General features: G+C 48.9%; 1 protein-coding gene across 18 annotated transcripts in view; it reads left to right on the top strand.

Annotated features, from left to right (window-relative positions):
* Msi2 (musashi RNA binding protein 2) overlaps positions 1–27,290 on the top strand; it is a 353,285-nt gene extending 325,995 nt beyond the window's left edge. For 3 of the 18 annotated variants that reach the window (XM_051193458.1, XM_051193884.1, XM_051193544.1), the window contains 4 exons: positions 3,966–4,028; positions 22,636–22,847; positions 24,557–24,629; positions 27,085–27,290. In XM_051193458.1, the coding sequence (XP_051049415.1) occupies positions 3,966–4,028; positions 22,636–22,847; positions 24,557–24,598 (317 nt within the window). In that variant the 3' untranslated portion in view covers positions 24,599–24,629; positions 27,085–27,290. Of the gene's footprint in view, positions 1–2,551; positions 2,576–3,965; positions 4,029–7,263; positions 7,314–22,635; positions 22,848–24,556; positions 24,630–27,084 lie in introns of those variants that run through there. The other 15 variants (XM_051193626.1, XM_051194077.1, XM_051193284.1 and 12 more) reach the window with 12 other exon arrangements.
* The last annotated feature ends 619 nt before the right edge of the window (positions 27,291–27,909 follow it).

Here is a 27,909-nt window from a genome sequence, read left to right as displayed (position 1 = left end):
ATGAGGGTGGGGCCAGGGCAAGCTGTGTTTTTTGGAAGCTCCTCCAGGCATGATTGGAACCCGCTGTTGTGAAAAGAATTGACCACATGAATTTGGTTTCCCACTCTACCCTCGGGAGGGCCCTGGTCCTGTGAGGTGGAAGAGATGACTGAGTACACAGCTGTGCCCAGTACTTGACTTTTTTTTTAAGTTTGTTATTAGTTGAGCTGTGGTGGCACACACCTTTAATCTCAGTGCTTGGGAGGCAGAGGCAGGCCAATCTCTGTGAATGTAAGGCCAGCCTGATCTACAGAGCGAGTTCCAGCACAGCCAGGGCTATACAAGAAAATAGTCTCAAAAAACAAAGCAACAACAAAGTACATTACGGTTTTACGTGTTATTTGGACGTGTGTGCACCTTCAGGAGTTTGTTCTCTGTTTCCACACTGTTGAAGGTGCAAGAACCTCCTGGTTTTGGCCTACCGCGGCCTAGCTGGCCCATAGGCTTCATCCATCTCTGTACATGGGATCAGAGACACAAACTCAGGTTTATCAGCACTGCTTTTCCCATTGAGCCATTCTGCCAGCCAGTGACGTGACCTCTATCGCCACAGGTCCTCAACTTTGACTCTATCTTGAGAAGCTTTTCAAGGCCCCAATGTCTGCTGTACCACAGGCTGAGTCAGTCATGACCTCCAGGGGTATTGGTTTGTGTAGACACTAGAAACCAGGTAGTGCCTCATGTTCTCAAACCAGAGTTAAAAATCAACATGTTTGGGCAGAGCTGGGCACTCCTGTGTACTGAATCCTTTGTTGTATTTACCTTGTTCCGCATGGCATTGCGTTTCCATCCTGGGGCTGGAGGACTGGAGGGGTCAGGCTGCTGGACTGACAGGTACTGCTGTCCTTATCTACACTTGACCCATAGGAGCAGCTCCCAGCCCTCCTTCACACACAGTAGCAATATACCCTGGTCAACTAGAGTTTGGGAAGACTGGGAACTGGAACTTAAGTGGGTGGAGCATGTGACTGAATCCTGTCCTAGAAGAGATTGTCACCCAGCAAGAGAAATAATATATGCATATAAAAATAGCTATGCTTAGAAAATACAGAACCGGGTAAGCAGGGGAAAGTAGGTGCAGTATCATAATTTTAAAAGAATTAAAATGGTATTGATTTTATTATTTGCAGTGATGTCATGACTCCCAAAAGTCTATCAAAGTGTGTCGATCACTGTCAATGATGTGGGGATATCTTACATGTAGATAAGTCACTGACCTCAACGTTTTGTTACCATCAAATCCAGAGGACTCCTCATAGATAGACAGGCTCGTGCAGGGCCCACAGCTAAGGGACTATAAAGCTCACCGTGCCAGCCCACCTGCCTTGCACTTAGAGGAATAATGTACCCTGCCCAAGTCACAGGACAAGCAAGAGGGGAAGGGGTCAGCCAGGGCTGAAGGCTGAACTTGCTGAAGAATGGGTCTCTGGCTCTGACCCCACCCACCAAGAATGCTACATGTTAGTCAGTCCTCACCCAGAATCCCTCCATCAGCCTTGTTCTAATGTATCCAGGCATCTTCTCTAGGACAGGAAGGTTCCCAGGCAGGAGGAATGTGGTACATTCCTGTTCACAGATAACCAGCCTGTAGCTCCCATTCCTGCCTTTGTGCTGGATTCATTGCTAATACATCATGTCCGTTTGGGCAGTTACCAGCATTAGAGGTAAACAGAATACATGCTGATATGTTGAGCGGCAGAAATTTAGAACTGACTGAGCCTACAATACCAGGAATGCCAGGGCGCTCTCGCTCTCTCTCGCTCTCTCTCGCTCTCTCACTCTCTCTCTCTCTCTCTCTCACACACACACACACACACACACACACACACACACACACACACAATGGCTCTCTCTGAAGCCACTTCTGGTAAAGCCTTCTCTTATCTCTTAGTTCACATCAGTGGCTGAGGAAACCTCCGTCCCTGGAAGAGAATTCCATCTCCTGCAGACACCTTTATCTGAGCTGAAGGATAATGCATTTCCTTTTTGGAGCAAGGATTTTTGTTTTGTTTTTGTTTTAATTCTCCCTTTCTCTCTGGCTTCTTGTCCAAACTGCTTAACTCTAGAAAATAGACCTTTTGTTAACAAATCTTGCTGACCATACTTTGTCCCTCCGACCAAGCTCTTCTGCCACTCCCAAGGAAACTTCCTATGTTATATCTGGGGTAAGAAAGCACAAAGAACCTTCCTCTATCCCCATTGCTTCTTCCTCCCTAGTACCCTGAGCCCTGCTCTGGGCCTGCAGCAGGAGGCTGGGTGGACAGAGGTTGGGACAAGGAGAAATAACCTGACTTCTTCCTTATTTTCCTTCAGCACTTTCCACCAGCACCATCTTCAGAAATCTAGAACCTGCATGGAAGAGCTGGGGAGAGGACTAGGTGGGGAGTCCCATCCCGGGCTCCCTCTGGGAAGGGAGCAGCAAGGTCTTCATGGGCGCTGGGACACTCGTTCCCAGCCTGGGAGAACCGTGTACAATTATTTCACCTGGATCTTTCTTTTTCCCCTTCAACAGCCCTATTACCATATTTAAATGCAAGTATGTCTCTTTTCGTTGGCATTTGAAGTAGCTTAGCGTGACCTTTCTAGAGTAGCTCTTTCCCTTTTGAACGTCTTGCCCTCTGTAGAACCACGTAGCTCGGACCATAGTCTTAGAGTTTAGTGAGCTTCTAGTTTGCTCTGTGTGGAGGATGTTCCTCCTTTCTTTGCCTCTCTGTTCCCTGCTCTTCCGGTGCATGTCTTCTAGTTCCCTCACCCTGTAGAAGTGCCTCATCGGACAGGCTCTGTGGCTAAAGTCAAGCAGTTCCTTTGTGGGCTGTTTGGTGGGTTTGCAGGGGCTTCTGGTACATCATTTAAAGACTAGCCCTGGGAGTGGGTCTTGGGGTCAGGCTGCAAATGTCTACCTGGTAGCAGAAGATACTTGTCTGTATGTATGTGGAAGTCTGTCTGTCTGTGCTCCAGTGCGTGACTTGTGTGTCAAGTTAGTGGTTAGAGAAGCCCAGGAGAGGGGAAGGACTCGGTCCACCTCTTCCATGTGGGCATTTTGCAGCCACGTGATTGACCTCATCTTCATTCCTGACTGGCCTAACTTTGCTAGACAGTGCAAACCTTGACCAAAAAGGATCCCTGGAAGGGCATGGGGGGTGGGGGACGGAACACTATGCTGGCCTCATCTGAGGGTGGCCTCATATACTGGAGTCACATTAAGTTCCCTGTTACTGCCATGGGATGGAGTGGGATATAGTCTGTGGCAGTTTACTTATCTGACATATGCAAAGCCCTGGGTTCCATCTCCAGCACCTCAGAGTGATATAATGCTGGGAAGATCAAAACACTGCATGATCATGCAGTGATCACCCCAGGTAGAGTCCCTCAGCCATCTGACGCCTGGCCCTATGTATATACTCACCCAGGAACACCCAAATGCTTCGCCCTAAGGCCTGGGCCCATGGCTCTGCTGACAAGAAGTTTTGTCCAATCTAGAGTTCAGATGAGCAGACCTTTGGAGAACTTTCAGGAGTAAAGCCATCTCTGTGCAGGCCATGATGCCTTTTCCATGAAGAAGCCAGCCCCAGGTGCTTCCCACCTTGGAGCTCCAGCTGACCCCACCACCAGGGTCCCTGTAAGGAATAGCAGGCCAGCCTGGGGCATCATCATGTGTCATTGCAGAGTCAACAGAGACCTCAGCTCAATTCTCAGAAGACACAGGTCCTGCTCATATTTGAGTTACTGCTATGTGCTTCCTAGAATGCATTTCTGGGATGAGCAGTGTGTGAGATTCAAATATCCAAAGATACTGTGCCTTCCAGAAGCCTGAAAGCCGCTGACCTGCATCCCCCAACACTGTCTGTGAAGCCCTTCCCGGCTGTCTTTTGTGTGACCAGGGGTCCTCTGTGGCTCCTTCTGACTCCACTCTTCCCTCTCTCCAGGCTTCCCAGCAGCGGCTTATGGACCAGTGGCGGCAGCGGCAGTGGCAGCGGCTCGAGGATCAGGTAGGAAGGTGTGCGGGGCAGGCGGCTCCCAGGCATGCCTCGTGCAGGGGAAGGTAAAAGCCCTATAAATCTGTGTGGCTGCATCTGTCCAGCACCCTCTCACCACAGCCCAGGGGAGGGGGTGGGTACAGGGGAGGCATCACCAATGCCCAGCCATCCAGGGCTGTTCCCATGAGAGTCAGCCACAGTTAGGGGACTGCAAACCCCAGGCAGAATTGTACTCCCATTAACAAAGAGAAACTGCCTTTCCGTTTGGTTTTGGACCTTCCCATCTCCGAACCCAGTTTCTGGGCATTCTGGTCACTGCTGTCCTTGGCTTTGGCATGTTCAGAAGGTTCCCTTCCTTGGGTCTCTGACTACTAAGTAGGCTCTCCTATAGCCAAGCCTGGCAGGTGGGCTTTTTACTCTGGCTCAACCAACTCCCAGAACCCTTGAAGCCAGATATGGACCAATCCTTGAGGTCAGAAAAGGAGCGAAGCTACTGTAGCCCAAATCCTTGTTGCCCCAGACCCTCTTCTAAGTCAGGCAGCCATCAAAGAAATTGGAGCTGTCTCTCCCATGACCTTATCCTAGCCTTTTAAAAGATCTGGAAACCTCCAGGGACCAGGGAACACTTCCCCAGCATTACTGTAAGGTCTGGTCAGAACTGGGGTGTGTCACCCCACTGAGAGCCACAGGCTTTTTGTCATGCACTGGGCATCCCTGATGATAGCTGCTCTCTCCACCTTGCCCCTTCTCCAGCTCTTTTACCCTGCCCTGCCACCCCAACCACACCCCATGGGCAGGTCACTAGAGCACTACTTGAATGTGGGCAGGATGGGGTGCTGGTGAAGGTACCAGAAAGTGGAACGTTAAAAGCACAGAGGGCAAATGCCAAAAACCCAAACTGGCACGCTGAGGCTCATTAGAATATGTCAGAGAAAAATCCGTTCCATGCAAACTGGCACTACCTCCAAGCTACAAAGGATCCTCTCCCCCAAGATACCTGCCGGAGTTTTGGGGGGCCCTGGCAGGGAATTGATTGAGGGTGGGGCACTACTGAGGAGCAGTGGCCAGAGAGCCGGTGATTGGCAGGCAGGCTGGGAAGTCCAAATAGCTGGGCACTCTCCGCTTCATCCATTCTAGTCTCTAAAGGCACCACCTTGCCCTCTGGCCAGTGTCCCTCAGTGTCCCCACTCCCAGGCCTAGGAAGGGTGCACAGCTGCATCATATCCTGTTTCTGGTTGTGGGGTTTTTAGCTTGAGTGTTTTGGGGAGAATGAAAATTCCTACCTGTGCCTGGGAGGGGAGAAAGATCGAAAGAACAGTCTTGAGATTTGTGAGTGTTGTTTGTTTTCTCTGTTCGATTTCTTCCTTTTGATAACTTTTGGATTATGAAACTAAACTTTAACCCAAAATTAACCCTGCCTCTCTCCCCACCCCAACCCGTTCCCCTTGACTTCATGGCAAGTTTAAAGGGCAGTATGGGATTCTTTGCGAGTCTGAGAGCCGCCTCCCAGTCTGTACCCCCCTCTGCCACCCCTGCCCATGCACAGACCCCCCCTCCCAGAGCCAGGAGGGAGCCCCACTCACCCACCCCTCTAACTCCTAACCCTCAAGGTCATCTCCAACCACACATTTTGTTTCCAGGATCAGTGGTGTTTTATTTGTAGCCATTTCCATCGGGAGCCAACTCTCCCACAGGCCATCAAGGTCAGCCATGCTCATCGCTGCACTGTTAGTGAATTGTATTCAGGAGTACGCTTCCCAAACCCCTGCCCACCCCAGCCTGGGTCAGCACAAAGAGTAAATCCTCAGCCTGAGGTACTTACCCAAGGGGAAACCCCCAGTGCTGCCTAGTGGTTGTAGGCTTGGGCAGTGCCCACTGCAGAGAGAGCATGGTCCCATCTGCTCATGGAGACTATGTAGCCCAGCCCAGAGCCCCACCTTTGGACCTGGACCATGGCTGTAAAGTTGGGGAAGGAAACTGCCTTTTTCTTTTAACACATTTTGGCCCATAGGGGCACTGAAACCTTTTTCCCTCAAGCAGATGAACTGAGCTCTGAGCCTGGAAGGTTGGCCAGTTAATTTATCTAGAGTAGCCCTTCACACTCTGCTGTGAATTTGGGAAAGGCCACACATCAATGCATGCACCCATAGGGTTCTAAGGCACTGATGATCCAGATTTCCCTGTACCAGTTCCTCAAGCCTTGCCCCCGCCTCCAGCTCTTCCCCCAAAGCTAAGGATGCTCCCCGAGCCTCCTGAGCAAGCAGTCTGCATCGGGGATCCTCACAACTCATTAGAGCCCATGGGCTACCTTCCTGGAGCCTGGTACCATGCCACACCTGACAAGTGGCTACAGACTCCAGGAAACTCTCCTTCCAGGGACTCCTGGACTCGACTGAGGGATTAGACATCTTATGGAAGGCAACATTTTTGTCATTACTTTTATCTAGTCCCACCGTTTTAGTTCTCAACCCACTCCACCCCAACCCCTTCGTTTGACTTCCCTTCCCATGTTGGGAAGCACCTGCCGAGGGCCATGGGGTGGGAGGTAGCTTGGCTCTTTCTCGGGGTGGCAACTTGTATCTGTCAGGGCTGTGGTATCGAGGTATAGTCAAGGGGGAGCCTTGAGCTTCTGCCTCACTCAGCCTGTTTCTCTGGGCTAGCCTGCCTGCCTGTTCTTCCTTCCCCCAGAGCCTGAGGTGAGCAGGGCATAGGCGTCCCGGCTGGGGGCGCCTCTGCCGACTCCTTGATAACTTCACTATCAGTGTTCACTTTTCTTTCACGTTCACCTGGTAGTCTGAAACATCATCCTTTCTTGTGCTCAGTCAAGAGTTTGTTTATTTTGATCGTACTCATTCAGTTCCAGCGGCACCACCCCCCATCACGTCCCATCCAAACATAAATCCGGTTTGACAATTGACTGCCCCCCCTCCCCAACCTGAGGACAGCAGTACCAATTTTCAGGGTACTTTTATTTTGGGGTGACCTCGTGGGCGGGTCTGTGTATTACTCTTAGAACTTGCAGAGCACTCCCTGGCATCACCCTCCTACCCGTACCCACCCTCAGGCCCCAGCCAGGACTCCTTACTGTACTTTATACTTGCCAGCTTTATTCCAGTCTAGTGCCGTGAGCTCCTGATGGTGGTGGTGAGTGTGAGCAGTCATGTTTCTGTTGTCTTTTCTCTTGCTTGGTTGGGGCTGCGGTGAGAGAGTGTCTCTGAGGCATACTTTCCTGCCTCTCTTACACTAGGACCTGCACACCTCCTCTCAAACACTCTTCTGAACACGCTCAGCGGGAAGGTTTGTCCACACCTATTAATCCTCTCTCAGTGTCCAGCTTCCTGTTAGTACCAGCTGGTTTGCATGTTTTGCTTGTTCAGATGAAACAGTTCAAGAAACAAACTCATACCCAACTCTCGAGAAATGTCTTTTTTTTTTTTTTTTGTACACTTTCGTTTTTTATTTTTTATTTTTTTATCAGTTACAACTCCAAAACACCTGTTGTCTAGTAAAACATTTCACACCCCCTTGCCTGTTCTTAGATTGTATGTATCTGTGGGACTGAACTGAATGCATGCACTGTAGTAGATGTCCTGGTAGCTGTAGCTGTAGTTGTAGAACATGCATTGTTGAGTTGATATTACAGGGCCTCCGAAGGCGCGGCCCAACACCGCCGTCTGAAAGATAGCATGGGGACTAGGAAAGAGAAGGGTTCCATGTTTTCAACGTTGCCAAGGGGCTTGGATCCATGTTCTCGCCATCAGCCACCACCACCTCTCCTCACGATCCCACTCTCCCAGTCTAGAACTGGGTCACCTCCCTCAGCTCTAAGCCTGCCCAACTGAGATCCGTGTTCACCATAGCAAAAGTGAGTGGAGCCAGGGTTGGAAGGAGTCATCCAGTTCTTACAAGTTTTTACCTTCCCCACACCGTTCTTGACCAAAGCAACAGATCTTGCCTTGTTTTGTTTTGTTTTGTTTTTTAAAGACCATCAGCCAGGCTTCTCTAAGCTCAGCTTCTCCTTTAGCCCTTGAAGGACACAGGTCCCTATGAAAAGGTCAGCCTGTGTCACTGCTCCTGTGGGTAAGATGTGGTAGGGAAGGGACTGAGAGCACCAGCCCCTGTAGACAGGGAGTACATTTGTCCCTGGTTGATGCTAACATGGCTCTTATGAATGGTGATAATGAAAGGGGCCGATGGGCTGAGTGATGGCCTGGCATCCCTAGTGGTAAGGTGACTGGCACAGCTTTGCAGGGAAGAGAAGTGTGACGGACCTGCCATAGCCAAAGAAAAAGCCACCCAGTTTCCCCCTAGGCCTCCCTAGAGGGATTGGGGGGGGGGGCGTGACCTGTGTTTTCTACTTAGGGCATCAACCATCTTTGGACACACTATCTTCTCTGCATGTGTGACAAGCCATAAGGGAGTTGCCAGAGACCTCAGAGCTTTTGGCCCTAACTTTCTAAGACCATATGAAGTGAGAATAGTAGTTACTACCCAGACCTGTGTACAAGTCAAGGTGCATGACATATGACCAGGGCACAGGATAGAATCTATAGGATGCAGGTTATCTACCATAGGACACAGAATTTGGAAAAGGGTCACAGAATCCATAGCTATGTCATGATAGAATGAAATAGAAGCTTGGGGCGGGGGAAGCTTCGGTGCTCTGGCAGAGTTAGAACACAGGAACGGAGCATGCGCCAGGCCGACAGAATGAGGACACCAAGGCTCCAGGTAGAAAAAATCAGGAGGAGCCAACCTTCCAGCAAGATTCCCTTGGGGACAGGAAGGCAGGCAGAAGAAAGTGACTGAGACTAGGCTTCCATGCTGCTGCAGAAACAAACTGACCTGGGACTAGGGAGTGGGGGCAGCAAATGGGAGTACAACCAGAGGGCAGAACCCTGCATCCTGGGATGGGTTTGCTGTGGAGGAGGCCATTGTGCCTGTAGTCTGGAAACCTCAGAGCTCCATCCCAAAAGACAGGTGGGCAGACTAGCATGCCTATCCCAGGACCATGCAGCCTCTCCTGAACCATAGGAGGAAATTATAGCCCAAGAAACTCACACAGACATCCCAGCCTTTCTGAGATGGCTCTGAATCTCTGCTGCCACCTTTGTGAAAGTGTCTCAAAGCTGTCCGCCACTACTGCCACCCTATGCTGGAGGACATTCTATAGCCTTGATCCAGGGGACATAAGCAGGTGTCTTGTGGTTTTCAGGAGAGTCCTTGTTTCTCACAGTGTGATCTCTAGCCTGATAACAACCTCTTCCAACTTCGATTTAAAACAGGAGAGTGAGCAGGAGAGATGTTTAGTGGGTACTTGCCACACAAACATGAGGATCTGAGTTCAGATCTCTAGACCTCAGAAAAGCCAGATAGAGCAACATGTGACAGCACATACCTGTAACCTCCAGTGTTAGGTGGACAGACAGACAGATCCCGGAGGCTCCTGGGACAGCCAGTGTAGGGAAAACGACAAGCTCCAGGTTCAGTGAGAGACCCTGTCTCAAAAAATAAGGTGAAAAGCAATAAAGGAAAATACCTGACATCAACCTCTGGCTTCTATACACATGTACACATACACAGGTAAGTACACATGAGCACACACATAAACACACCTGCACACATGCATACACACACACAGGTAAGAGCACCTGCACACCCACACAGGTAAGTACACAGAAACAAAGCATACCTGCACACATGCACACACACAGGTAAGCACACATGCATGCACCACACACAGAAAGGAAAAAGGATCAGTGTGTGCTTTCATCTGTGCAGATAGTTTTCCCGCACTTCTGTCAGCAAGATGTGATGGGGGATGAGAGGTAGTGAGGACACAGGGCGGTTCTCTCTGTTTCCCCGTCAACCCCTCTGTGTTAGCAACACACATCCATTTGGGAGCTGTAGCCTATGTGTGGGGAAAGTCATGGAGAGAGGCTCTTGTTAGGGTATAGTCGCTTTGTTGCCATAGATAGAATCAGTACAGTGGCCCAGAGAAAAAGAAAGCTCTGGCCCATCAGGACTAGGTACTGAAGCTAGCTAGACTTAACTTTATCCACAGGGTGTCACTCTAGTGATCATCTCCCAGGGCCCTGGCCTGTGTTCTGGAAAACACCTTATTTCCCAACTTGTCCTTAAAATTGTCATTTCTAAGAAAACCAGAATTTAACCATAAAGACTGGCGGTGGGTTTTAGGTAACTTCACTGAATCTATAATGGGCTCCTGCCGCTGACCTCAGCTCCATTCATTTCCAAGGGCTTTTGGACCAGCCCTGTGGAGGAGACAATACATCAGCTACAATCAATAATTTTGTAATAGAAATACCATGCACTTGATAAATCAACTCTAGAGCAATTAGTGACTAGCCTTAAAGTCCAGACCGAAGTATAAGTTAATCCTGAAGCAAATGGAGTGAGGGAATGTTAATGGTCTTTAAATCAGTGAAATGGTTTTCAGTCCCTGCCTCTCCCTTGAGTGGGTTGGCCGGCACTCATGTGCTTAGAGGAGTGGTGGAAAGTGTAGCGGGTCTCCTGGGTACGAGTGAGGAGAGCATATATTGGACAGGGGCCTGGAGACCTGCTCCCTCTGGTAGAGGTCCTGAGGACTGAGAGAATTCCTGGAAGACGGTCACTCTGTCCCTTCTAAAGGAGGTGGAGCTAGAGATGTAGTGTGGTTGGTAGTGGTGCTTAACCTACTTGCAAGAAGTCCTGGGTTTGATCCCCAGCATTGTACAAACCCAGAAGAATGGCATCCAGAAGTTCAGGGCCTCAGCTACATAACAAATACAAGCCAGCCTGAGCTGTGTCACCTGCCTCGAAAATGCCCTGCAGCATAGTGCAAGACAATACAGAAGGTGGTCCAGAATTTTAGCAAAAGTGCAAGAGCTTTATTGATGATTGACTAAGGCCTGTGTTATAAGAACCCATCACTGTACATTCAACCTATCTTCTTCTAAACCAAATGGCTTTTGTACAGTAAGTGTTGTAGAGAGGACCAAGTCCCAAAGGAAAACTTGGGGCTGATAAGGAAAAGGGAAATTAAGTTGTAATAACAACCAGAGGTACCTACCACATTCCTGGGGGTTTGTGGATGAACACCAGTACTGTCCACACCCTTAAGGACCTGCCAGCAACGGGTTAATTAATGACAATATGATGTAACAAAAACCCAGTCACAGAAACCTGTTCCATGCAGAGGGGTGCAATTAACATCTAGAACAGAAAAAAATGCATTTGAGGCCTTGCAAACGGTTCCCCGTGACTGGAGAATTAAATGCAGTGGGGGGAGGGGAGGACAGCTCGTGAGACTAGAGAGCTGGAGAGCCAGAGTAGAGGGTCCTTGGTACCCAGCCATGGAGCCTGGATTCACATGGGCAACAAGAAGGGAAACCCAAAACCAGTAGGTGACACCAGATGCTTGGCATACCCTGGCAGCATTATCCAGGGTAGAGTGGAGGAAGCAGACAAGTCACAAATAATTCTTACACATTACAGCCTTGGATGCACATCAGTATGTATCAACATAGGAGGTCTCCTACTCTTCTCTACTTGATTAGCTCAGAGCTAGCTCACCATGGTGATGGAGACTAGGGCAGAATGCAGGAGGATTCTGTGGTATGTCTTTGCCCTGTGGAGATTCACAGTCCTCTGGGGAGGACAGATCACATAGTCAAGTTTGAGATCTGCATGGTCAGAGAATGCCCGACAAAGCCAGAAGAAACGCCCGGCCCTGGCCTTGAGAGGTTGGGAGTGGGAGAGACTCTCCTGGGTAGTGTAATATAGACTTAATGAGACTGGACTACCTTGAAGCCAGTCGGGATCACTATATCCACATCATGGTTTGAGGGCTGGTTCAAATTCTTCCTGGCAGTAGACTGGGAAAGACAAAACCATCTAAGAAAGATGACTGGGGTCCATCCTCTTAATCCAGGAGATGAGACTCTGTCCTCCTGGGAATCTGAAATACACACACAAAACACATCAGGGGACATGAGGGCCCCACCTCTCCACTCTACTTTCACTGACAAGTTGTCGCCCACTGCCTTCCTTAGGCTGTTGGTCCCCATTCCTTTGCCCTCATGGCAGCCACTGCCCTCATTCTTACTGCTAGACCATTTCTTGTCCTTGTCTGGCTCAAACTAGCAGAAAGCCATACATAGTGATCCCTACCTTGCTGCTTGGTGACTTCTGAGTGACAGTCGAGGTTATGAGTCATTAAAAAGACTTTCATGGACTGGGAAGATGACTCAGCTGGTAACATGCTTATTGCACATTCGTGAGGGCCAGAGCTCGGATCTGCAGCATCCATGTAAAAGCCAGATGCAGCAGCAAGCACACACTGGGGAAGCGGGCACAGGAAGATGTCACTGGCTCACAGGCCAAGCCAGAGACCATGCTTCAAAATAGAAGACACCTGACATCAGCCTCCAGCCACCACAGGTACATACATACACCAGTGTGAGCTCACACGAGTACAGATGAAAGGGCACACACACACACACACACACACACACACACACACACACCACACAAAACTTGGGGGGGGGGCAGGTTAACTCTGGCTGTCTGTCCTGAAACTCACTATGTAGACCAGGCTGGCCTCCAACTCACAGAGATCTGCCTGTTGCTGCCTAAGTGCTAGGATTAAAGGTGTGTACCACCACACCTGGACACCAGTATGCAGGAGATGAAGTAAGGCAAGGCTGCAATCTTAGGATAGACAAGTAATTACTGTGCAATTGAAATGCACGTAAAATAAAGGGGCCCTTTGTTTCTGGATGCCTGTGAGTATTAATAGAAAGGTTTCCCTTTTCCAGCTTGGGACACCATAGGGCCAGGGGCAAAAGAGTACAGTAGCTGTGATTGGCTGTTGTGATAGTCTGTCAAAGGGTAAGAGAGCTACAGTGGGCTCCACTCTAGCGTGGAATGGGAGAGCTCCTGCCAACACTCAAAGTAGACACCTGCTGGGGAGTTCCCTTGAAGAAGGGTGTCCTGTTAATGAGAGGGTATTAGAGACACGCCCTGGCTTTAATAATGCAACAATAATAACAGTTCCTCAGTAGTGCTCACATTATATCAGCGAACCAAGTGCTATGTGCCAAGCCCACTTAATTCTGAAGCCATAATGGGTGCCATCAGTCCCCTTCCCATTTTAAAGATTACAAACTGTGCCTCAGGGAAGATAGTAGCTTATCTGAGGTGGCAGTGACAGGAGTGGAGCCTGCCCCTTCTCAGCCACTAACAGTACACACTGCTGTGTAGCAACGCCTGAGCAAGACTGCAACTTTTAAACACTCAACAGAAAGGTGCAGCTGCTCCCACTCAATTCTTCCTCTTCTTAGGGGAGACGATAACCCAAAATCATTTACAAAGTCTCAGGAGGCTTTTTTGCTTTTTTTTTTTTTTTTTCTTTTTGTACCTCCTCCTACTGTTGAGGTCTCACCCCCATGGTTCTGCCTGGCTGTCCTTTGACTGACATTTTGATCTGGCCCCTGTCCATTCAGACCAGTGTCAGACAAAAGAGACCCAGAAAAGGTGTTGTCCCACAACGGAGAGCCAGGCTGAATAGAATTATTTGAAGAGAACCTTTAGTTAAAATATGGCTGAAGGAAGTTAGTTACTGTCCAAGGTATTGGGGCAAGGAAAGGAATCCCTGGATAGGCGGACTTCTCAGAGGGGAGGAGTCAGCATCCCTCCCTCTGCCTCGTACAAATTGCACCTGGAAAGTGGTTGGGAAACACAGCACAGCCCTAGAGCAAGGAGCCCATTGGCTACCCAGTTGCTGGGCTTTGCTGTGGGCCAATGGTGGAGAAAGGGGCGTGGCCATGCATGAAGCAGACTCTGCCCGATCTTCTTGGTGGAAGGCATGGGCACCAGGTACCATGGCAACTGCAAACAGGGGCTCATTTGTTTTGTAGATGAGTAATTACTACACAATTAAAGAAGGCTAAAAATAAATGGGCCCTTTGTTCCTGGCTACTTATTAATATTAATAAAGAGGTCTGTCCAGGTCCGTGAATGCAAGCCTGGGTGCCTGTGGTGTATGAGGAAAACAGCCCAGCCCTTCTCCTCAGCCATTACAGATACACACAGCACACAAGGTACCCTGGACTCCGAAAGTCAGTTAGGCACAAACCTAGCCCCCTCTCCCCACTAGAGAAGCCCAGAAGCCCAGCAGCAGCCCCATGACCAGAAGAAACACTTTGTCTCATTTCGCCGTCTTTGGCCTCACGATTTCTTTTTACTCCAGCATGACAGCCTGTAAACCTTCCACCGAAGTAGCCCCTGACATTTCTGGGACTCCCCTCCCAGCCTCTCTTCCTGCTTGCCTGTCTTGAAAAGTAAACTCCTTATGACATGCTAGGGGTCACGATGATTTATTCACCTCGGTCCCCTAGGTCTTGACCTTCAAGGTTCAAGCTAAGAGGAAGTTGAAACGGCCCAGAGGTGCACCTAGGGAAAGAGATGCCTTTGTGAGTGAGAAGTAGCTCAGAAGATTAGATAAACCCATAGGAGGAAGGGCGGGGCATCAGAAGATAAACCCATAGGGGGAAGGGCGGGGCATCAGAAGATAAACCCATAGGGGGAAGGGCGGGGCGTCAGAAGATAAACCCATAGGGGGAAGGGCGGGGCGTCAGAAGATAAACCCATAGGGGGAAGGGCGGGGCGTCAGAAGATATACCCATAGGGGGAAGGGCGGGGCGTCAGAAGATAAACCCATAGGGGGAAGGGCGGGGCGTCAGAAGATATACCCTAGGGGGAAGGGCGGGGCATCAGGAGATAAAACCATAGGGGGAAGGGCGGGGCGTCAGAAGATAAACCCATAGGGGGAAGGGCGGGGCATCAGAAGATAAACCCATAGGGGGAAGGGCGGAGCGTCAGGAGATAAACCCATAGGGGGAAGGGCGGGGCATCAGAAGATAAACCCATAGAGGGAAGGGCGGGGCGTCAGAAGATATACCCATAGGGGGAAGGGCGGGGCGTCAGAAGATAAACCCATAGGGGGAAGGGCGGGGCGTCAGAAGATATACCCATAGGGGGAAGGGCGGGGCGTCAGAAGATAAACCCATAGGGGGAAGGGCGGGGCGTCAGAAGATATACCCATAGGGGGAAGGGCGGGGCGTCAGAAGATAAACCCATAGGGGGAAGGGCGGGGCGTCAGAAGATAAACCCATAGGGGGGAAGGGCGGGGCGTCAGAAGATATACCCATAGGGGGAAGGGCGGGGCGTCAGAAGATATACCCATAGGGGGAAGGGCGGGGCGTCAGAAGATAAACCCATAGGGGGAAGGGCGGGGCGTCAGAAGATATACCCATAGGGGGAAGGGCGGGGCATCAGGAGATAAAACCATAGGGGGAAGGGCGGGGCGTCAGGAGATAAACCCATAGGGGGAAGGGCGGAGCGTCAGGAGATAAACCCATAGGGGGAAGGGCGGGGCGTCAGGAGATAAACCCATAGGGGGAAGGGCGGGGCGTCAGACCATTCGTGGTTCCAGGCATGCTTCTACCTCTACCAAATGAGGATTTCAGACTTCTAAGCCCTGGTAGGTCCCATCAGCTCTGCAGCTCTGTATTGCTGCTATATCCAAAGCTCCTGATCTTTTGTCCTAGGAGGCTAAGCCGTGAAAAAGACAGTGACTTAAGGATAGCGTGCAGAGAAAGCCAGGAGCGTCCCAGTGATAGAAAATTCAGTGGGGGCATGGAGTATGCACTTGAGAACATTCAGCCATCGAGTGCTGGATGCATGAAGGCAGCAGGCCTTGAGCCCACAGTTAAAATCACATTTTCAGTCTATCAGAGTCCCAACCCTAAGTGTGCCTGGAGGGACCTTTTAGGGTTCTGTCATTGTGGATAGTGTTCATTAATAGCAGGAGACCTGGAGCTAAGGGACATGGCTCAGTTGATAAAGTGTGTGTTCTTGCAAGCAAGTGGACCTGAGTTCTGACCCCTGGTACTACGTCTGTCACTCCAGCCCTGGGGAGGGAGATGTAGGTGGATCCCTGGACCTGACTGATCAGCCAGCTTCGCCAAATTGGTGAGCTCCAAGTTCATTGAGAGAACCTGTCTCCACTAAGGTGGAGAGCAATAGAGGAAGACACTTTTGACATTGGCCTCTGGCCTCCACACCCACACACCCACAACACATACATAGACCATACACAAGTTCAATAACAGAAGACTGCTAATCATTGCTAAGGAGAAAGGCAGCCTTAAGATTTGGGTCAGTGCAACTATCCTGCATGCTAAAATCACTTGGGAGTTTTTTAACTTTCTCATTGCCAGACCACAAGTTAGACCCATCTGGCAAGGTGAACCTCAGGCAAAGCCAGAGCCTCAAGTCCTGGTTGGTTGTATGACTACATAACATCCCTGACCATCACAGACACTCAGCAGGAGAGATCACCAAGCTGGGTTTAGAGTCCCTATGGGCTCAGGGCTCTTCTACCTACCAGGGCCAACAAGACCACCATCAAAGACAAGCCTTAAGGGCTCTGTGTCCCTTTGGCATGACTCTCCCACCTTCCTTGAGTCCAGCCTGAGATTAGGAACAAGCAGTTTAGAGCAATCATAAACAGGGAAACAGTCATACTCCTAGACTAGCTGACAAATGGGGCCCTCTTGCTAAGGTCGGAGTTTGTTTGTTATTTAAGACCTAATTAGGAACATGAGAGGGAGCTGAATGGCTCCGCGCTTGGTTAATTAGTGACATGTATGTGCCCGCTTTGAACTTCAAGGACACAGAGCTATTAGTGCTTACATCAAAAATGGATTAAACTCCTGTGCCTTTACAATCATTAAAGACAGGACTGCTCAAGTGGAAAGCCTTTTGTACTGGTCCTCGAAGGACTGCCCTGGACACCCTCCTCGCCCACCACCCACACCCAGCTGCTGGATCCCTTGGCACTGAGATGCTGTTAGATGTGATTAGGTTGTAAATGCCAATCAGCCATAAGGTATTCCAGCTCCCCTCTGGGCCCAGCAGAGAGGGATGGCCTTTGAAGGCTGAGATTGTCATCTGGCGACCCCACTGTGTCCAGGAGCTTTTGAAGGGGGCAGGAGTCCCAGTAAGGGCTCAGGCTTGGCCAGTGCCCCCTCCTACTTTTGCTGGATGGCTCTTGGTTTTATGGCGGTGGAAGGTGCCCTAGCCCTCAGCAGAGATGGAGTCCCCTGTGTCTTGTTAGGTACCACCCAATCTCTGGGAGCCTCCCTGGCTTTTAACAGAGATGTCTGCAGCACTGAACTGTGATTCAGAGAGGGCCACCTGAGCCATGTCATGACTGAAAGCACATGTACTTTCAAGTTACAATGGGATTCAGTCCTAAGACCCTGGGTTTGCTCATTTTGCCCATCTTAAAGGCTGTTGAGTGAGTGGCTTTCCCTGCCTGACACCTCACCTCTTGTCTCCTTATCTTTTCACCTATCTTGGCCCAGCAGTGTACACTAGTGCCACATCTCCTCTGCCATCCCTAACAGGGATGTGCTGACCACTGACCCTTACATAGCTTTTCATCGCTGCTAGGATACAATGCTAGACCATCCTTAAGTGTATAGTCCTGGCCCTGGATTTTATAATCCTTCAGCATGTTTGTAGTATAGAAAAATGTATGCTGGTCATGTAAGAAGTAATGTATAAGACACAAAGGATCTCTGCCTGGGACAAGCAGGGATGTGACCTTCAGGATGAGCACATGGGTGTGACTGGAGACACATGGGGAACCATACTGGTTTCTTCCTTGGTGAGTTAAGTAGATGATGTGCCTTGAGGCACAAGGTTGTCCTGGACTCACCAAACTGTTAGAGAGGAGGGGACTGCTTCCAGCTTTTGGGTTCCCTATTTAATTTTGATCTCAGACCCTAGAAGGCGGATGAGGAGGGAAAGTTCAGATGTTGGGTGGTTTAATGCAGCATTTCCTGGGTCTGTGGCAGCAAGTGGATTTCCTTGTCTGGTACCCCTTTCACATTCTACCCAGTGTCAGACAGTACAGAAATACCTGGGCTTCCATGTCTTTTCCTAGACCTACAGCAAGGCCACACGATTCACATCCCTTCCCTACTCCCAGGGATTAATCACAGCCCTTTCCTGACCACAGGTAAGCCAGCCAACCACAAACAGCCCCCTGGCTCACTTTAGAAGTGTAGGGAAAGCTGCCTGGGAAGCCCTAGCCTAGCATCCCCACGTAAGGGTCTACAGTCCAAGCATAGGTTGTTGGTCCATTTCTGCTCCCATCTCTGACATGAGATAAGAGAGCTTCATTGAGTCAGCCATCTAGGTGAGCATAAGGAAGCTTTTCATTTAATGTAAAAATGCCCCCTGCAACTCTCATTCAAATACATTCCTCTTGCTTTGCTGTCTTTCTGAGGCATGACAAGTATCCCAACTTTTCACAATGCCCCTCCCCCAATAGTCCTTTCTTCAGGTCCAGGGTGATTAAATTCACCAAGTGGATGGATTGGACCCTTTTGTATGGCAAATGGATTGCATTTTCCTCTATTGGATTTTGCTAAATATGCGCACAGTACCTGTGTTGGGCTCTGCACATACCCAATAAGACATGGAGCATTTTCTCCTTTTTGTTTGCACAGCAGCCTAGTGACTCAGACTGAAGAAGGGACATATTACTCATGTGTTACAAATGAGGACACAGACTGGTTCAGGGCACACAGGTGTCAGGAAAGGGCCAGGGTCAAACTCAGGTCTTCTGACTCCAAGTCCAGTGTCCCCTCTCTCTCTAATATGCCTTCCTCCCGAGGGTACTGCCTGGACTGGAAAAGCCTAGAGGATGCTGGGGATCAGGTGCAGAAGGAGGAACCAACCTAGAATTAAGCCTGGGCTATGAGCATTGCTCAGAATTGCAGATTGGGAAGGGAGCCTGCTTACCATAGTGAGCTCCCAAACTGTCAACCTAGCACAGGACTTGTCCCAGACCATGTAAGTCTCAGTTGTAGTCATGCTGATATTTCTAGATATTACACACACACACACACACACACACACACACACACACACACACACACTCTCAAGAACGCATGCACAGCTGGACTAGCCACACAATAGTCAAAATGTCCTTCTATACCCATGAAAAATAATGTCACCTCCTTCTTTCCTAACCTGGTCCTAGGGTAGGGACACCACACCTGACTCCTTCAAATGGGTTTTGGTGCCTAGGGAAGAACCCTCTGTTTCACAGAGAGCACCTCACAGGAACTTGGCTTCTTGTCGGCTCCTATGCCTCTCACACGTTACCAAGCGGCCAACTAGTACATAGTATGTGGAACTGTGCTGATTTCCTGAAGGAAAAAAAAAGGTCCTTTGTCTCAGCTACCTTCCTGCCAGCTGACTATGAGCCGGCAGTACCAGGTGTCCCTCCCTATCCCTTTCTGAAGAGTGTTCCCAAATGTGCTCAGGTTGCTTGCCATCTGGAGTGTGGTTCTTCTGCCATGGAGGACACAGTTATTGTCTGTGGAGCTTGAAGAGACATCTCCATGGCCAAACCTATCAGGGCATAGGTTCTGCTGTCCCTGGAGAAGGGGACCAGCCTAGAACTAGGTGCTTATTGCCTGCCCTCTGTACCCTCTGGTGAGAATCCGCCAGCCAAGCCTTCCAGTCTTCACTGGGGTTTGGGCTGAGCAAGTGCTTACTAATGGAACCGGTAGTAGCGGGAAGCCATGTTGTAGGCCAGCGCCCTTCTTTCCATAGTGCTTAGTATCACTTGATGACATATGACTGCATAGGGAGAGGTGCTGTAGGCCTAAAGTGAGTTTGATGTGAAATTTCCTCCAGACCACCAGGCCTTCCAGGTGCTCATAGAGCCAGAAAAGTTGCCAAGGGTGGAGAGTATACCGGCAGCCCTCCTGCCTTCTGAGCCTTCCACAGAGGTCTCTCTGGACATCATTCTTCCACAGGCATGCTGCCTTTGTCCTTCTCTGGCTGGATTAGTTCTCCAGATGGTTCTCCTTCCTTCTCTCCATCCCCGTGTAGCATCACGCTGGAAATACATCCTGCCAGAGGAGAAAGCTGAAAAATCTCCGTCCATCTTCTACTTGCAAACTTTCCCAACCCTGCCCCACCCTCTTACCCTAAGTCAAAGCAAGCTAGTTCCTTCCTCTGGAGACCAGGGATGGGGGAGAGGGGATGTTGGTGCCTGGGTAAACCAAGAGCCCACTGTCTAGCTCTGTACATTAGTTGATCCCAGGTGGAGAAGGTATGTCCCACCAAGATAGTGCCGCCTTTTGGGTATCTCAGCTGGATAGTTGCCTCCATGGGCAAAAAGGGCCAAATGTTATCTGCAAGTTTAATCTGTATTCACAAATTCTGCTGTCTTGGTTGTCTGCCAGTACATTTCCAAATAAGCAGCTCACTTGCTTTAAGCCTCTTTACCCTGCCCTCCTCCTTAACTCACTCTCTTGATTGTCTTGTTTATTAATTTCTGAGTCAGTGATTCAAAGGGGCTCATCCTGCCCAACGGCATCCAGAGGCAGCAGTACCCTTTCCTCTGCTGAGGTGGGAGCCAAGCTTAGCTTGATTTGGGCCGCCTTGGATCTTGTGTCCCCTTCTCAAGTGCAGTATCATGAATCTCTTCTCACTCCTATGACAAGTGCAAGGGGAAAAAAAAATCAGTCTACGTGCACGTTCTTCAAAGTCACAAGAAAAGTGAGGTCGTCCAACTACAGCTACTCTTTTTGCCATGGAAGACAGCTGTTAAAGGTCTGGGGAACGATTCCACAGGAGCTAGGAGGGGGCGTGAGCTTTCTAAAGCTGAAGACAAGCGAGTGTCCATCTCTCAGTCTTGGTTTCTTTCGAACATGGTAGCAGCTGCCAGCCTCACGCTCCCTGGAGGTTTCAAAACCAGTAAGAGCTTACTAGAGCTTATTTTGTTTGTTTCTTTAGCTCTGTAGACCAGGCTAGCCTGGAACTCACAGAGATCCGCCTGCCTCTGCCTCCCAAGTGCTGGGATTAAAGGTGTGTGCCACCAACGCCCGACAAGAGCTTACTTTTATGATAGAAATTGTTTTGGGTTTTGGGGAGGGGGTGTTTTTGTTTTTGTTTTTAAAGGGGATCTTAGTGTGTAACCTTTGCTGGACTAGAGCTCTCCCTGTAGACCAGGCTGGCCTTGAACTCACAGAGATCCGCCTGCCTCTGCTTCCCGAGTACCGAGATTAAAGGTGTGCCTATGATGGAAATTTTTTTTTAACGGAAAGCAAAGTTGAATCTAAGAGGTTGTAAAGCTGAAGCAGAGTTCACTTGTCTGAGAGTCTGGGGCCTCCGTTGGAAGATGTGATGGGGTTGGGGACAGGCAAAGGTGAAGCCTAAGGGGGTGTAACCTTTGGCCGCCCCTCCCCCAGATATAGTGCTCAGCGTGTGGATGCTGGGTCTTCCTTAGTAGCCAAGGCGCATTCTGAGCTTTGCTTTTCCAGAGATAATGTTACCAAAGTGCACTACTGCAGTCAGCTGCGCTTAAGCTGTCAGCTGGTTAGTGTCCTTCTTAGCTGTCAGCTGGTTAGTGCCCTCTTTAGCTGTCAGCTGGTTAGTGTCCTCTACATTCATACTTCTTTGTCTTTTTTTTTTTTTTTTTTCCTCTAAACCAAAGTAAAAAAAAAAAAAGCTTAAATCCCTCCCTCCCTTCCCTTCTCCTGCAGGAGGTGAGTGTGTGGGTATCCTGTTAGGACCATTGGCTCCACCCCCAGCCTTAGCTAACCTTCAGGTTATCATTCCCACCCCATCCCCTCCCTCCATCCCCTGCTCTGCACCCCAAAAGAGGACTCTGCCGCCATCATTACTGTTAAGATGCCCAAACTTTCCATGACATACCCCATCCTGTGACCACCTCAATATTGCCAACTTTCATGCAGGGTATAAAATGGAAAGGGTGGGGAGGGAGGGACTAGCCAGTGGGGAGGGGGCAGGAGGGGGGATGCAGAATAGAGATCTTTTTATTTTGTCTTTAAAAAAAAAAAAAAAAACCACACACATACAAATTGGTCATTTAATGGATCCAAAAACAAAGAGAAATGAAATAAAACATACACACACACACACACACACACACAATGAATCCAAAATCCCTTTCCCAAAGATTTTTTCTTTTCAAGGACACAAAATTGCTTTTGTTTCCTGTCATGTTTTAATATCAATATTAACACAATGTGTAGTCTAAAACTAGTTCCTTTGTAGTTTGCATGGGATGTGAATGCTGTCTCAACGTGCCCAAATCTAGAAGACTGCATGAGCGTCAATTCAGATGTGAAAAAAAAATCTTTCTCTCTCTCTCTCTCTCCATATATATATATATATTTCTATTGTGATAACTTGGTGGGCAATGAAGCACCTTCCGGTTGGTTTCCATACTGTGTTGAATGATTGTTTTTATGTTTTGGTTTGGTTTTTTTTTATTTTTGTTTTTGTTTTTGTTTTCTTCTATCTATCTCTGGAGCTCCAAGCTTCTTAGTGATAGCCTGGGCTGAGTATTCTTGAGTCCCTGCTGATGTTTTCGCATGGCCTTGGTTGAGTGTTAGAAGTTGGGCCTCAGCTGTTTTTTTTTCCTCGAGTGTTTGGCTTGTAATGATCGGTGCATGCCTGGCTTCTGGCCTCATACCCAGCTCTATTCTCTGCACACCAGTCCTGAATAGCTACAGTGCTCAACCGAATTTTGGCGCGCCCGCTTCCCCGGCAGGCTCCAACCCGGCGCGGCCCGGAGGCTTCCCGGGGGCCAACAGCCCAGGACCTGTCACCGCCGATCTCTACGGCCCTGCCAGCCAGGACTCCGGAGTGGGGAATTACATAAGTGCAGCCAGCCCACAGCCTGGCTCAGGCTTCGGCCACGGCATAGCTGTAAGTACCTACCTCGCTGCCTTCCCATCTCCTCCTTCCTCACCAACTCCACACAGCCCATGGGGAGGAAAGGGATAAGGGCAGAGAAGAGGCAGGGTGACCCCCATCAACAGCAGCCAGCTGAAGCTTCCATCTGCTGGCCCAGCCATGGAGTGTAAGGTATATATGGACCTCTACTCATCACTCCTTCACCTTTGGCCTTTTGCAACCTTGAACCACTTGTATCACCATGGCCCTGACTACAAAGTAAGAATAGGGTACTTTCCATAGAGATAGAGAGAGACAGAATGAGCAGATAGCCCAAATCATGTTGTTCTGGCATATGGTTAATCTTCATTAGGTTTCCCTCACCTCAGTGGGTAGAACCCCCTCCTGCTCACCATTGGTCACAATAGTGCCTGGAAGGTGGTAGTGGGGACCTCCTACCCACCCCCCCCCAGGCCATTCCTTTGCTAATGTTTCTTACAGTTTCCAGGTTCCAAGTAAGTTCCCATTTTCGTTCTTTAGCTGCAGCCCTCCCCCCAAAGGCCAGATGCATTTGATATCTGTAATGCTCTGTGGTTCTATAATCTGACTAATCCAGGCAATGGAGATTTGCTTAAGAGATTTGCATGCTGTTTTCAGATTGTATTGTTCTTTTCCCTCCTGGTGTGTGAGCATGAATGTGCCTGAGCCCACTTGCTGGCAGTCCCCTCCATTTTTGGAAACAGAAAAAAACCGGGCCAGTCTCTGCCCCAGCCGGCCTCATTCTTTTGGAGGCAATTTGATTTTGAGTTGAGATGGGGGTATCTGCTGTCCCAGGTTACACCCTGCATCAGATTCTGTATCTGGGAGAAAGCAGGCAAACTCTGTCTTTGGGACTATGCTAGGGAGACCAAAGCCATTGTGAGAGCCTGGAAGACCAAGGCAACTTTATTCAAGCGCGTTCGCGTGCGCGCGCGCGCGCGCACACACACACACACACACACACACACACACACACACACACACACACACAGAGCTTATACTTTCTCACCCAAACACAGATAGTCACATACTTGTGCGTGTCAGCCAACCCTGGCCTGTGATTCCTGAGCCCTCATTCTATTCCCTCCAAAGCCAGTATTACTTGAATCAGTAGTTTTATAAGTCTAATCCCCTCGGATCAACTGTAGTACCAAATCCAGAACATTGTTATTCAGCCCAGAGCTGCATCAATTTGGTGGCCTGTCCATCAGCGCTCAGAACACGACTCATTTCCATTTTTCAGCAGCTAGAAACACACACCCTGTTTGTTCTTGAAAAACTGGGTCTTGGCACCTTCACACTGTGATGTTATTTCTGAAATAATCACAGGTCATCACCGTTGATCAGCACCGTCATTTCTACCTTCAAATGCATCTGTTGAGACTGAGGATAAAGAGACCCTTGAATTTGCCCTGTGGGGTTCATGGTCACTGTGGGTATTGTTTGGGGCATGAGCCCCTCAGAGTTTGGCTCTTGGTTTCCCCTTGGGAAGTGTACAAGCTTAGGTGGGGGAAATCACAGGACAGGAGAGGAGGGAGCTGGGGATAGTGTCACCCTAATTCCCCATGGCACAGTGTCTCAGAATTACATATTCATGCTGGCAACCACAGACTCTAGTCCTAGAGGTGATCTCCTTTCCCAGAGTATGACAATCTGTTCCCATGTATAGCGCACTGATGACCTTAACAATTGTGCAATTTTAGGGACCTTTGATTGCAACGGCCTTTACAAATGGATACCACTGAGCAGGTGCTTCCGTTGCCATCTCACTCTGAGGTATTACCGTCTCTGCCATGCGTCTCCGCCTTGCCTGCGTGTCCGTACACATATGTGCCCTGCTCATACGTGTACACACATGCCCATCTCATCACATCACCTCTTTCTTCTCTCTCTCTTTCTTTCTCTTGGACCCCTTTCCAAGGAAGTGGGGACAAAAAAATTTCCAATCTCTTAGGCTCTCATTTCTTCCTCCAGCTTTTAATCATGACCTTCATCTACCTCCTCTCTCTCTCTCTCTCTCTCTCTCTCTCATCTCTCTCTCTCATTTGTTCATTTTGATTTGGTTCTTTGGCCCCATGTATGTATTTTTCCCACCCTCATCTTTTTTCTTTTTTGAGTGTGGGAAACTGGAAGGTGATCTCACATTGTGCCCACTCCAGGGAGATGGAGAGGCGGATCTTGTGTCAGTCCCAGGGCCAGGGGATGGGGAGCAGGACCATCCTCAAAGTCCTGCGAACTGACCCTCTGGGTTTCTGGGGCTCAGCCAATGAGGTTTGTGCAACCAATCGGCCTGACTCCATCTTTTCGTGAAAAGAAAACATTTGCCAGTTAACTATGGAGTAATTATCAAGATTACCACACGAAAAGCAAATTAAATTAACAGCATCACCTGCCTAACGTGAATTTGGATCCCTGCCAGTTTCTTAACCTTTTAAATGGAGCTCAAGTTAATTAAACATTTTTGAATCACTTTGATGGAAATGCAGAGGTGATGAGGGCAGAGAGAGCAGGTAGTGAGCAAGTCTCTTACCATTCTGAGTATCTGTCCTGCTTGGGAAGGACACCAGGCAGGGGGCCATCATCCTCATAGAAGCCCGATGTTTGTGCTCCCAACATCCATCCTGTGGTGGCATATAAGCTGGAGGATAGGAAGGCAAGCACTGTGTGTGTATGTGTCTTTTAGAAGAAGAGAGGTGATGGCTGAGGCCTTGGAATAGGTCCCACTTGGAAAATCCCACTAGCTCTTGACTCTTGGAGCTGATGAGGGGTGGGACCAGCTCTGAGTTTCTCGTCTCGTAGAGAGGAATAGGGGAATTGCTCCTAGCCCTGAAGCGTCTGAGACTGTATAGATAGGAACCATTTGAGAAACCCAGTTTAGTTGAGCTCCACAAATCTTTTAGGTTCCTCCTATGTTGCTGCTCGACTAACTCCACTGCCTCTCTTAACCAAATAAACCTTGTGTATGAACTTTCCCATTCCCTGCCTCCGTTGCTCTCCATCACTGGCAGAGCCAGGAGCCACTAACAGTCTCAAGACAGCTACTCGCTACTAATGAAGCTGGGTCTGGGGGCTTGCGGACAGTGAGGTGCCTCTAAAAAGCCAGAAGGACTTATAGGACCAAGAACTCTGAGGTCTGAAGATGGCTTCAGCTATCAAATAAAGAGGGACTTAAAGGCTGCCTAGGCATAGCAGCTACAGGGTCTGCCAGTGTCCAATTCTCACCAATGGCCCTGCTCCTGCTCCTCCTCACAAGGCTGCTATGACTTGCCCCAGGGAAGGCAGAGGCTGGCACCAGTCTAGGTCCATCCTCCAACCCCATGACTCAGTTTCTACACAATGATAAAGTAACCAGGAAAGCAACAGCCTGAAACCCACCCCTTAGTCAAGTCACATGACTGCATAGCAGCCATGAAAGATGAGGCAGGCCCATCTGTCCTCAACCTGTGATATTTACTACCATCCACAGAAGAGCCCAGGCCCACAGGCAATCCAGGATAGCCCAGTTAGCAAGCCTGAATCCTGGACCTGTTTTGGTTTTCTCGAACCAGGACTAGTTATTTGTTTTGGGGGTTTGATTTTTATTGTTGTTTTAAGTTTTTGTTTGTTTGTTAAGAAGTTACATCAGACCCTTAGTATATAATCTCTTAGTACAAAAATCACATTTTTTTTCAATCAATGGCATCTTTTATTTGTTTGATTGATTGTTTTTACTTTTGTTTTTATTTTGTTTTGATGTTTTTTAGCTTTTTGAGACTGGGTATAACTCTGACTGTTCTGAAACTTGTTCTGTAGACCAGGCTGGCTTCGAACTCAGAGATCTACCTGCCTCTGCCTGCTGAGTGCTGGGATTAAAGACGTGTACCAGCACAGTTTTTTTCTTAAACATACCTTCAAAAACAAAAATTTAAACAGAAAGGGGTTTCCTGTCTATGTGTGATTTGTTCAACTAGCTGAAATCCATGTTGACTCTCCTTCCCACCATGACCTCCAGACCTTTCCAGCCCTATGCAGGATCTGCCTATCCTCTTCCCAGCATCAGGCTAGAAAGTCAGCCATCAGCCCAGCCATTTTCACACACATACACACACACACACAGTCACAAACCCTAGTCTTTGACAACTGTAGTGGAGGCCTTGGAATGAACCATATGTGTGCCTGACATTTCTCTTTTTCCTCCCCCCCCCCCCCTTTATGTTCTCTTCGGGACACGCCTGCCCTCCCTGCCCTACAGAGCATACCTGGATGTCCAGGCAAGACTGGGCGAAGTTTCTGAGTGGCCCTTTGTTTAGGTGAAGTCCTCAGACCTGGATCCCCACCAGCCTCACTCCTCATCCCAAGCAGAGGTGGCACACTTTGGATTGAGGGTTGACTACATCTCATCTCACCAACCTGCTGTAATATAAGACAACAGCTTTTAAACGTGTATATAATCCATGATTTTGGTTTGGTTCTGTTTGTTTTTCTTGGTGGTCTCCCTCTCCCCCTCCCCCAAACCCCTTTCCTTGTCCTTTAAATCTCCCTGAATCACGTTTGGTAGTGATTTTTGACCTAGTCTAGTGTCACCTTAGCTAAATACCTAGTGAAAAGCTAACCATAGTATACTTGTTATATATTAAGGAGTTTTCTTATTTTCTTTAAAAGGAATTTCATTTTCTTTTGTTGTTTCGATTCTGTTCTCATTTTTAATGGATGCTGAGATGGTGATGTTACTCTCCATTTTTGGTACCAATGCTGAGACTTCAGCACACACTGAAGCAGAGTTGTGATGTACAGAGCGGGAGGTGGGCATAGACGCTCTATGTTACGTTGTAGAAGTGACATGCAGTTGACTGCTGAACAGACTCTCTGGCAGTTCATTTTTGTGACGTCTCTTTGTTAACCTAAGTCTATTTTCGGCAATAAGGTCAGGACGGCCATGTTTTGAAGGTCCTCCTTTTCTATGAGTACTTTTTTTTTCTGTTCAAAGAAGTCATATTATAAGGTTTTTTGAAATTGTGAATTCTAAAAAACAAAAAACAAACAAAAAAAGTTGTAAATATAATTCCATTAACTACAT

The sequence above is a fragment of the Phodopus roborovskii genome, unplaced genomic scaffold, assembly GCF_943737965.1.
Source record: "Phodopus roborovskii unplaced genomic scaffold, PHOROB, whole genome shotgun sequence".
NCBI lineage: Eukaryota > Metazoa > Chordata > Mammalia > Rodentia > Cricetidae > Phodopus > Phodopus roborovskii.
The sequence above is the reverse complement of the archived record's forward strand: the minus strand, read 5'-3'. Positions and strand labels throughout refer to the sequence as shown.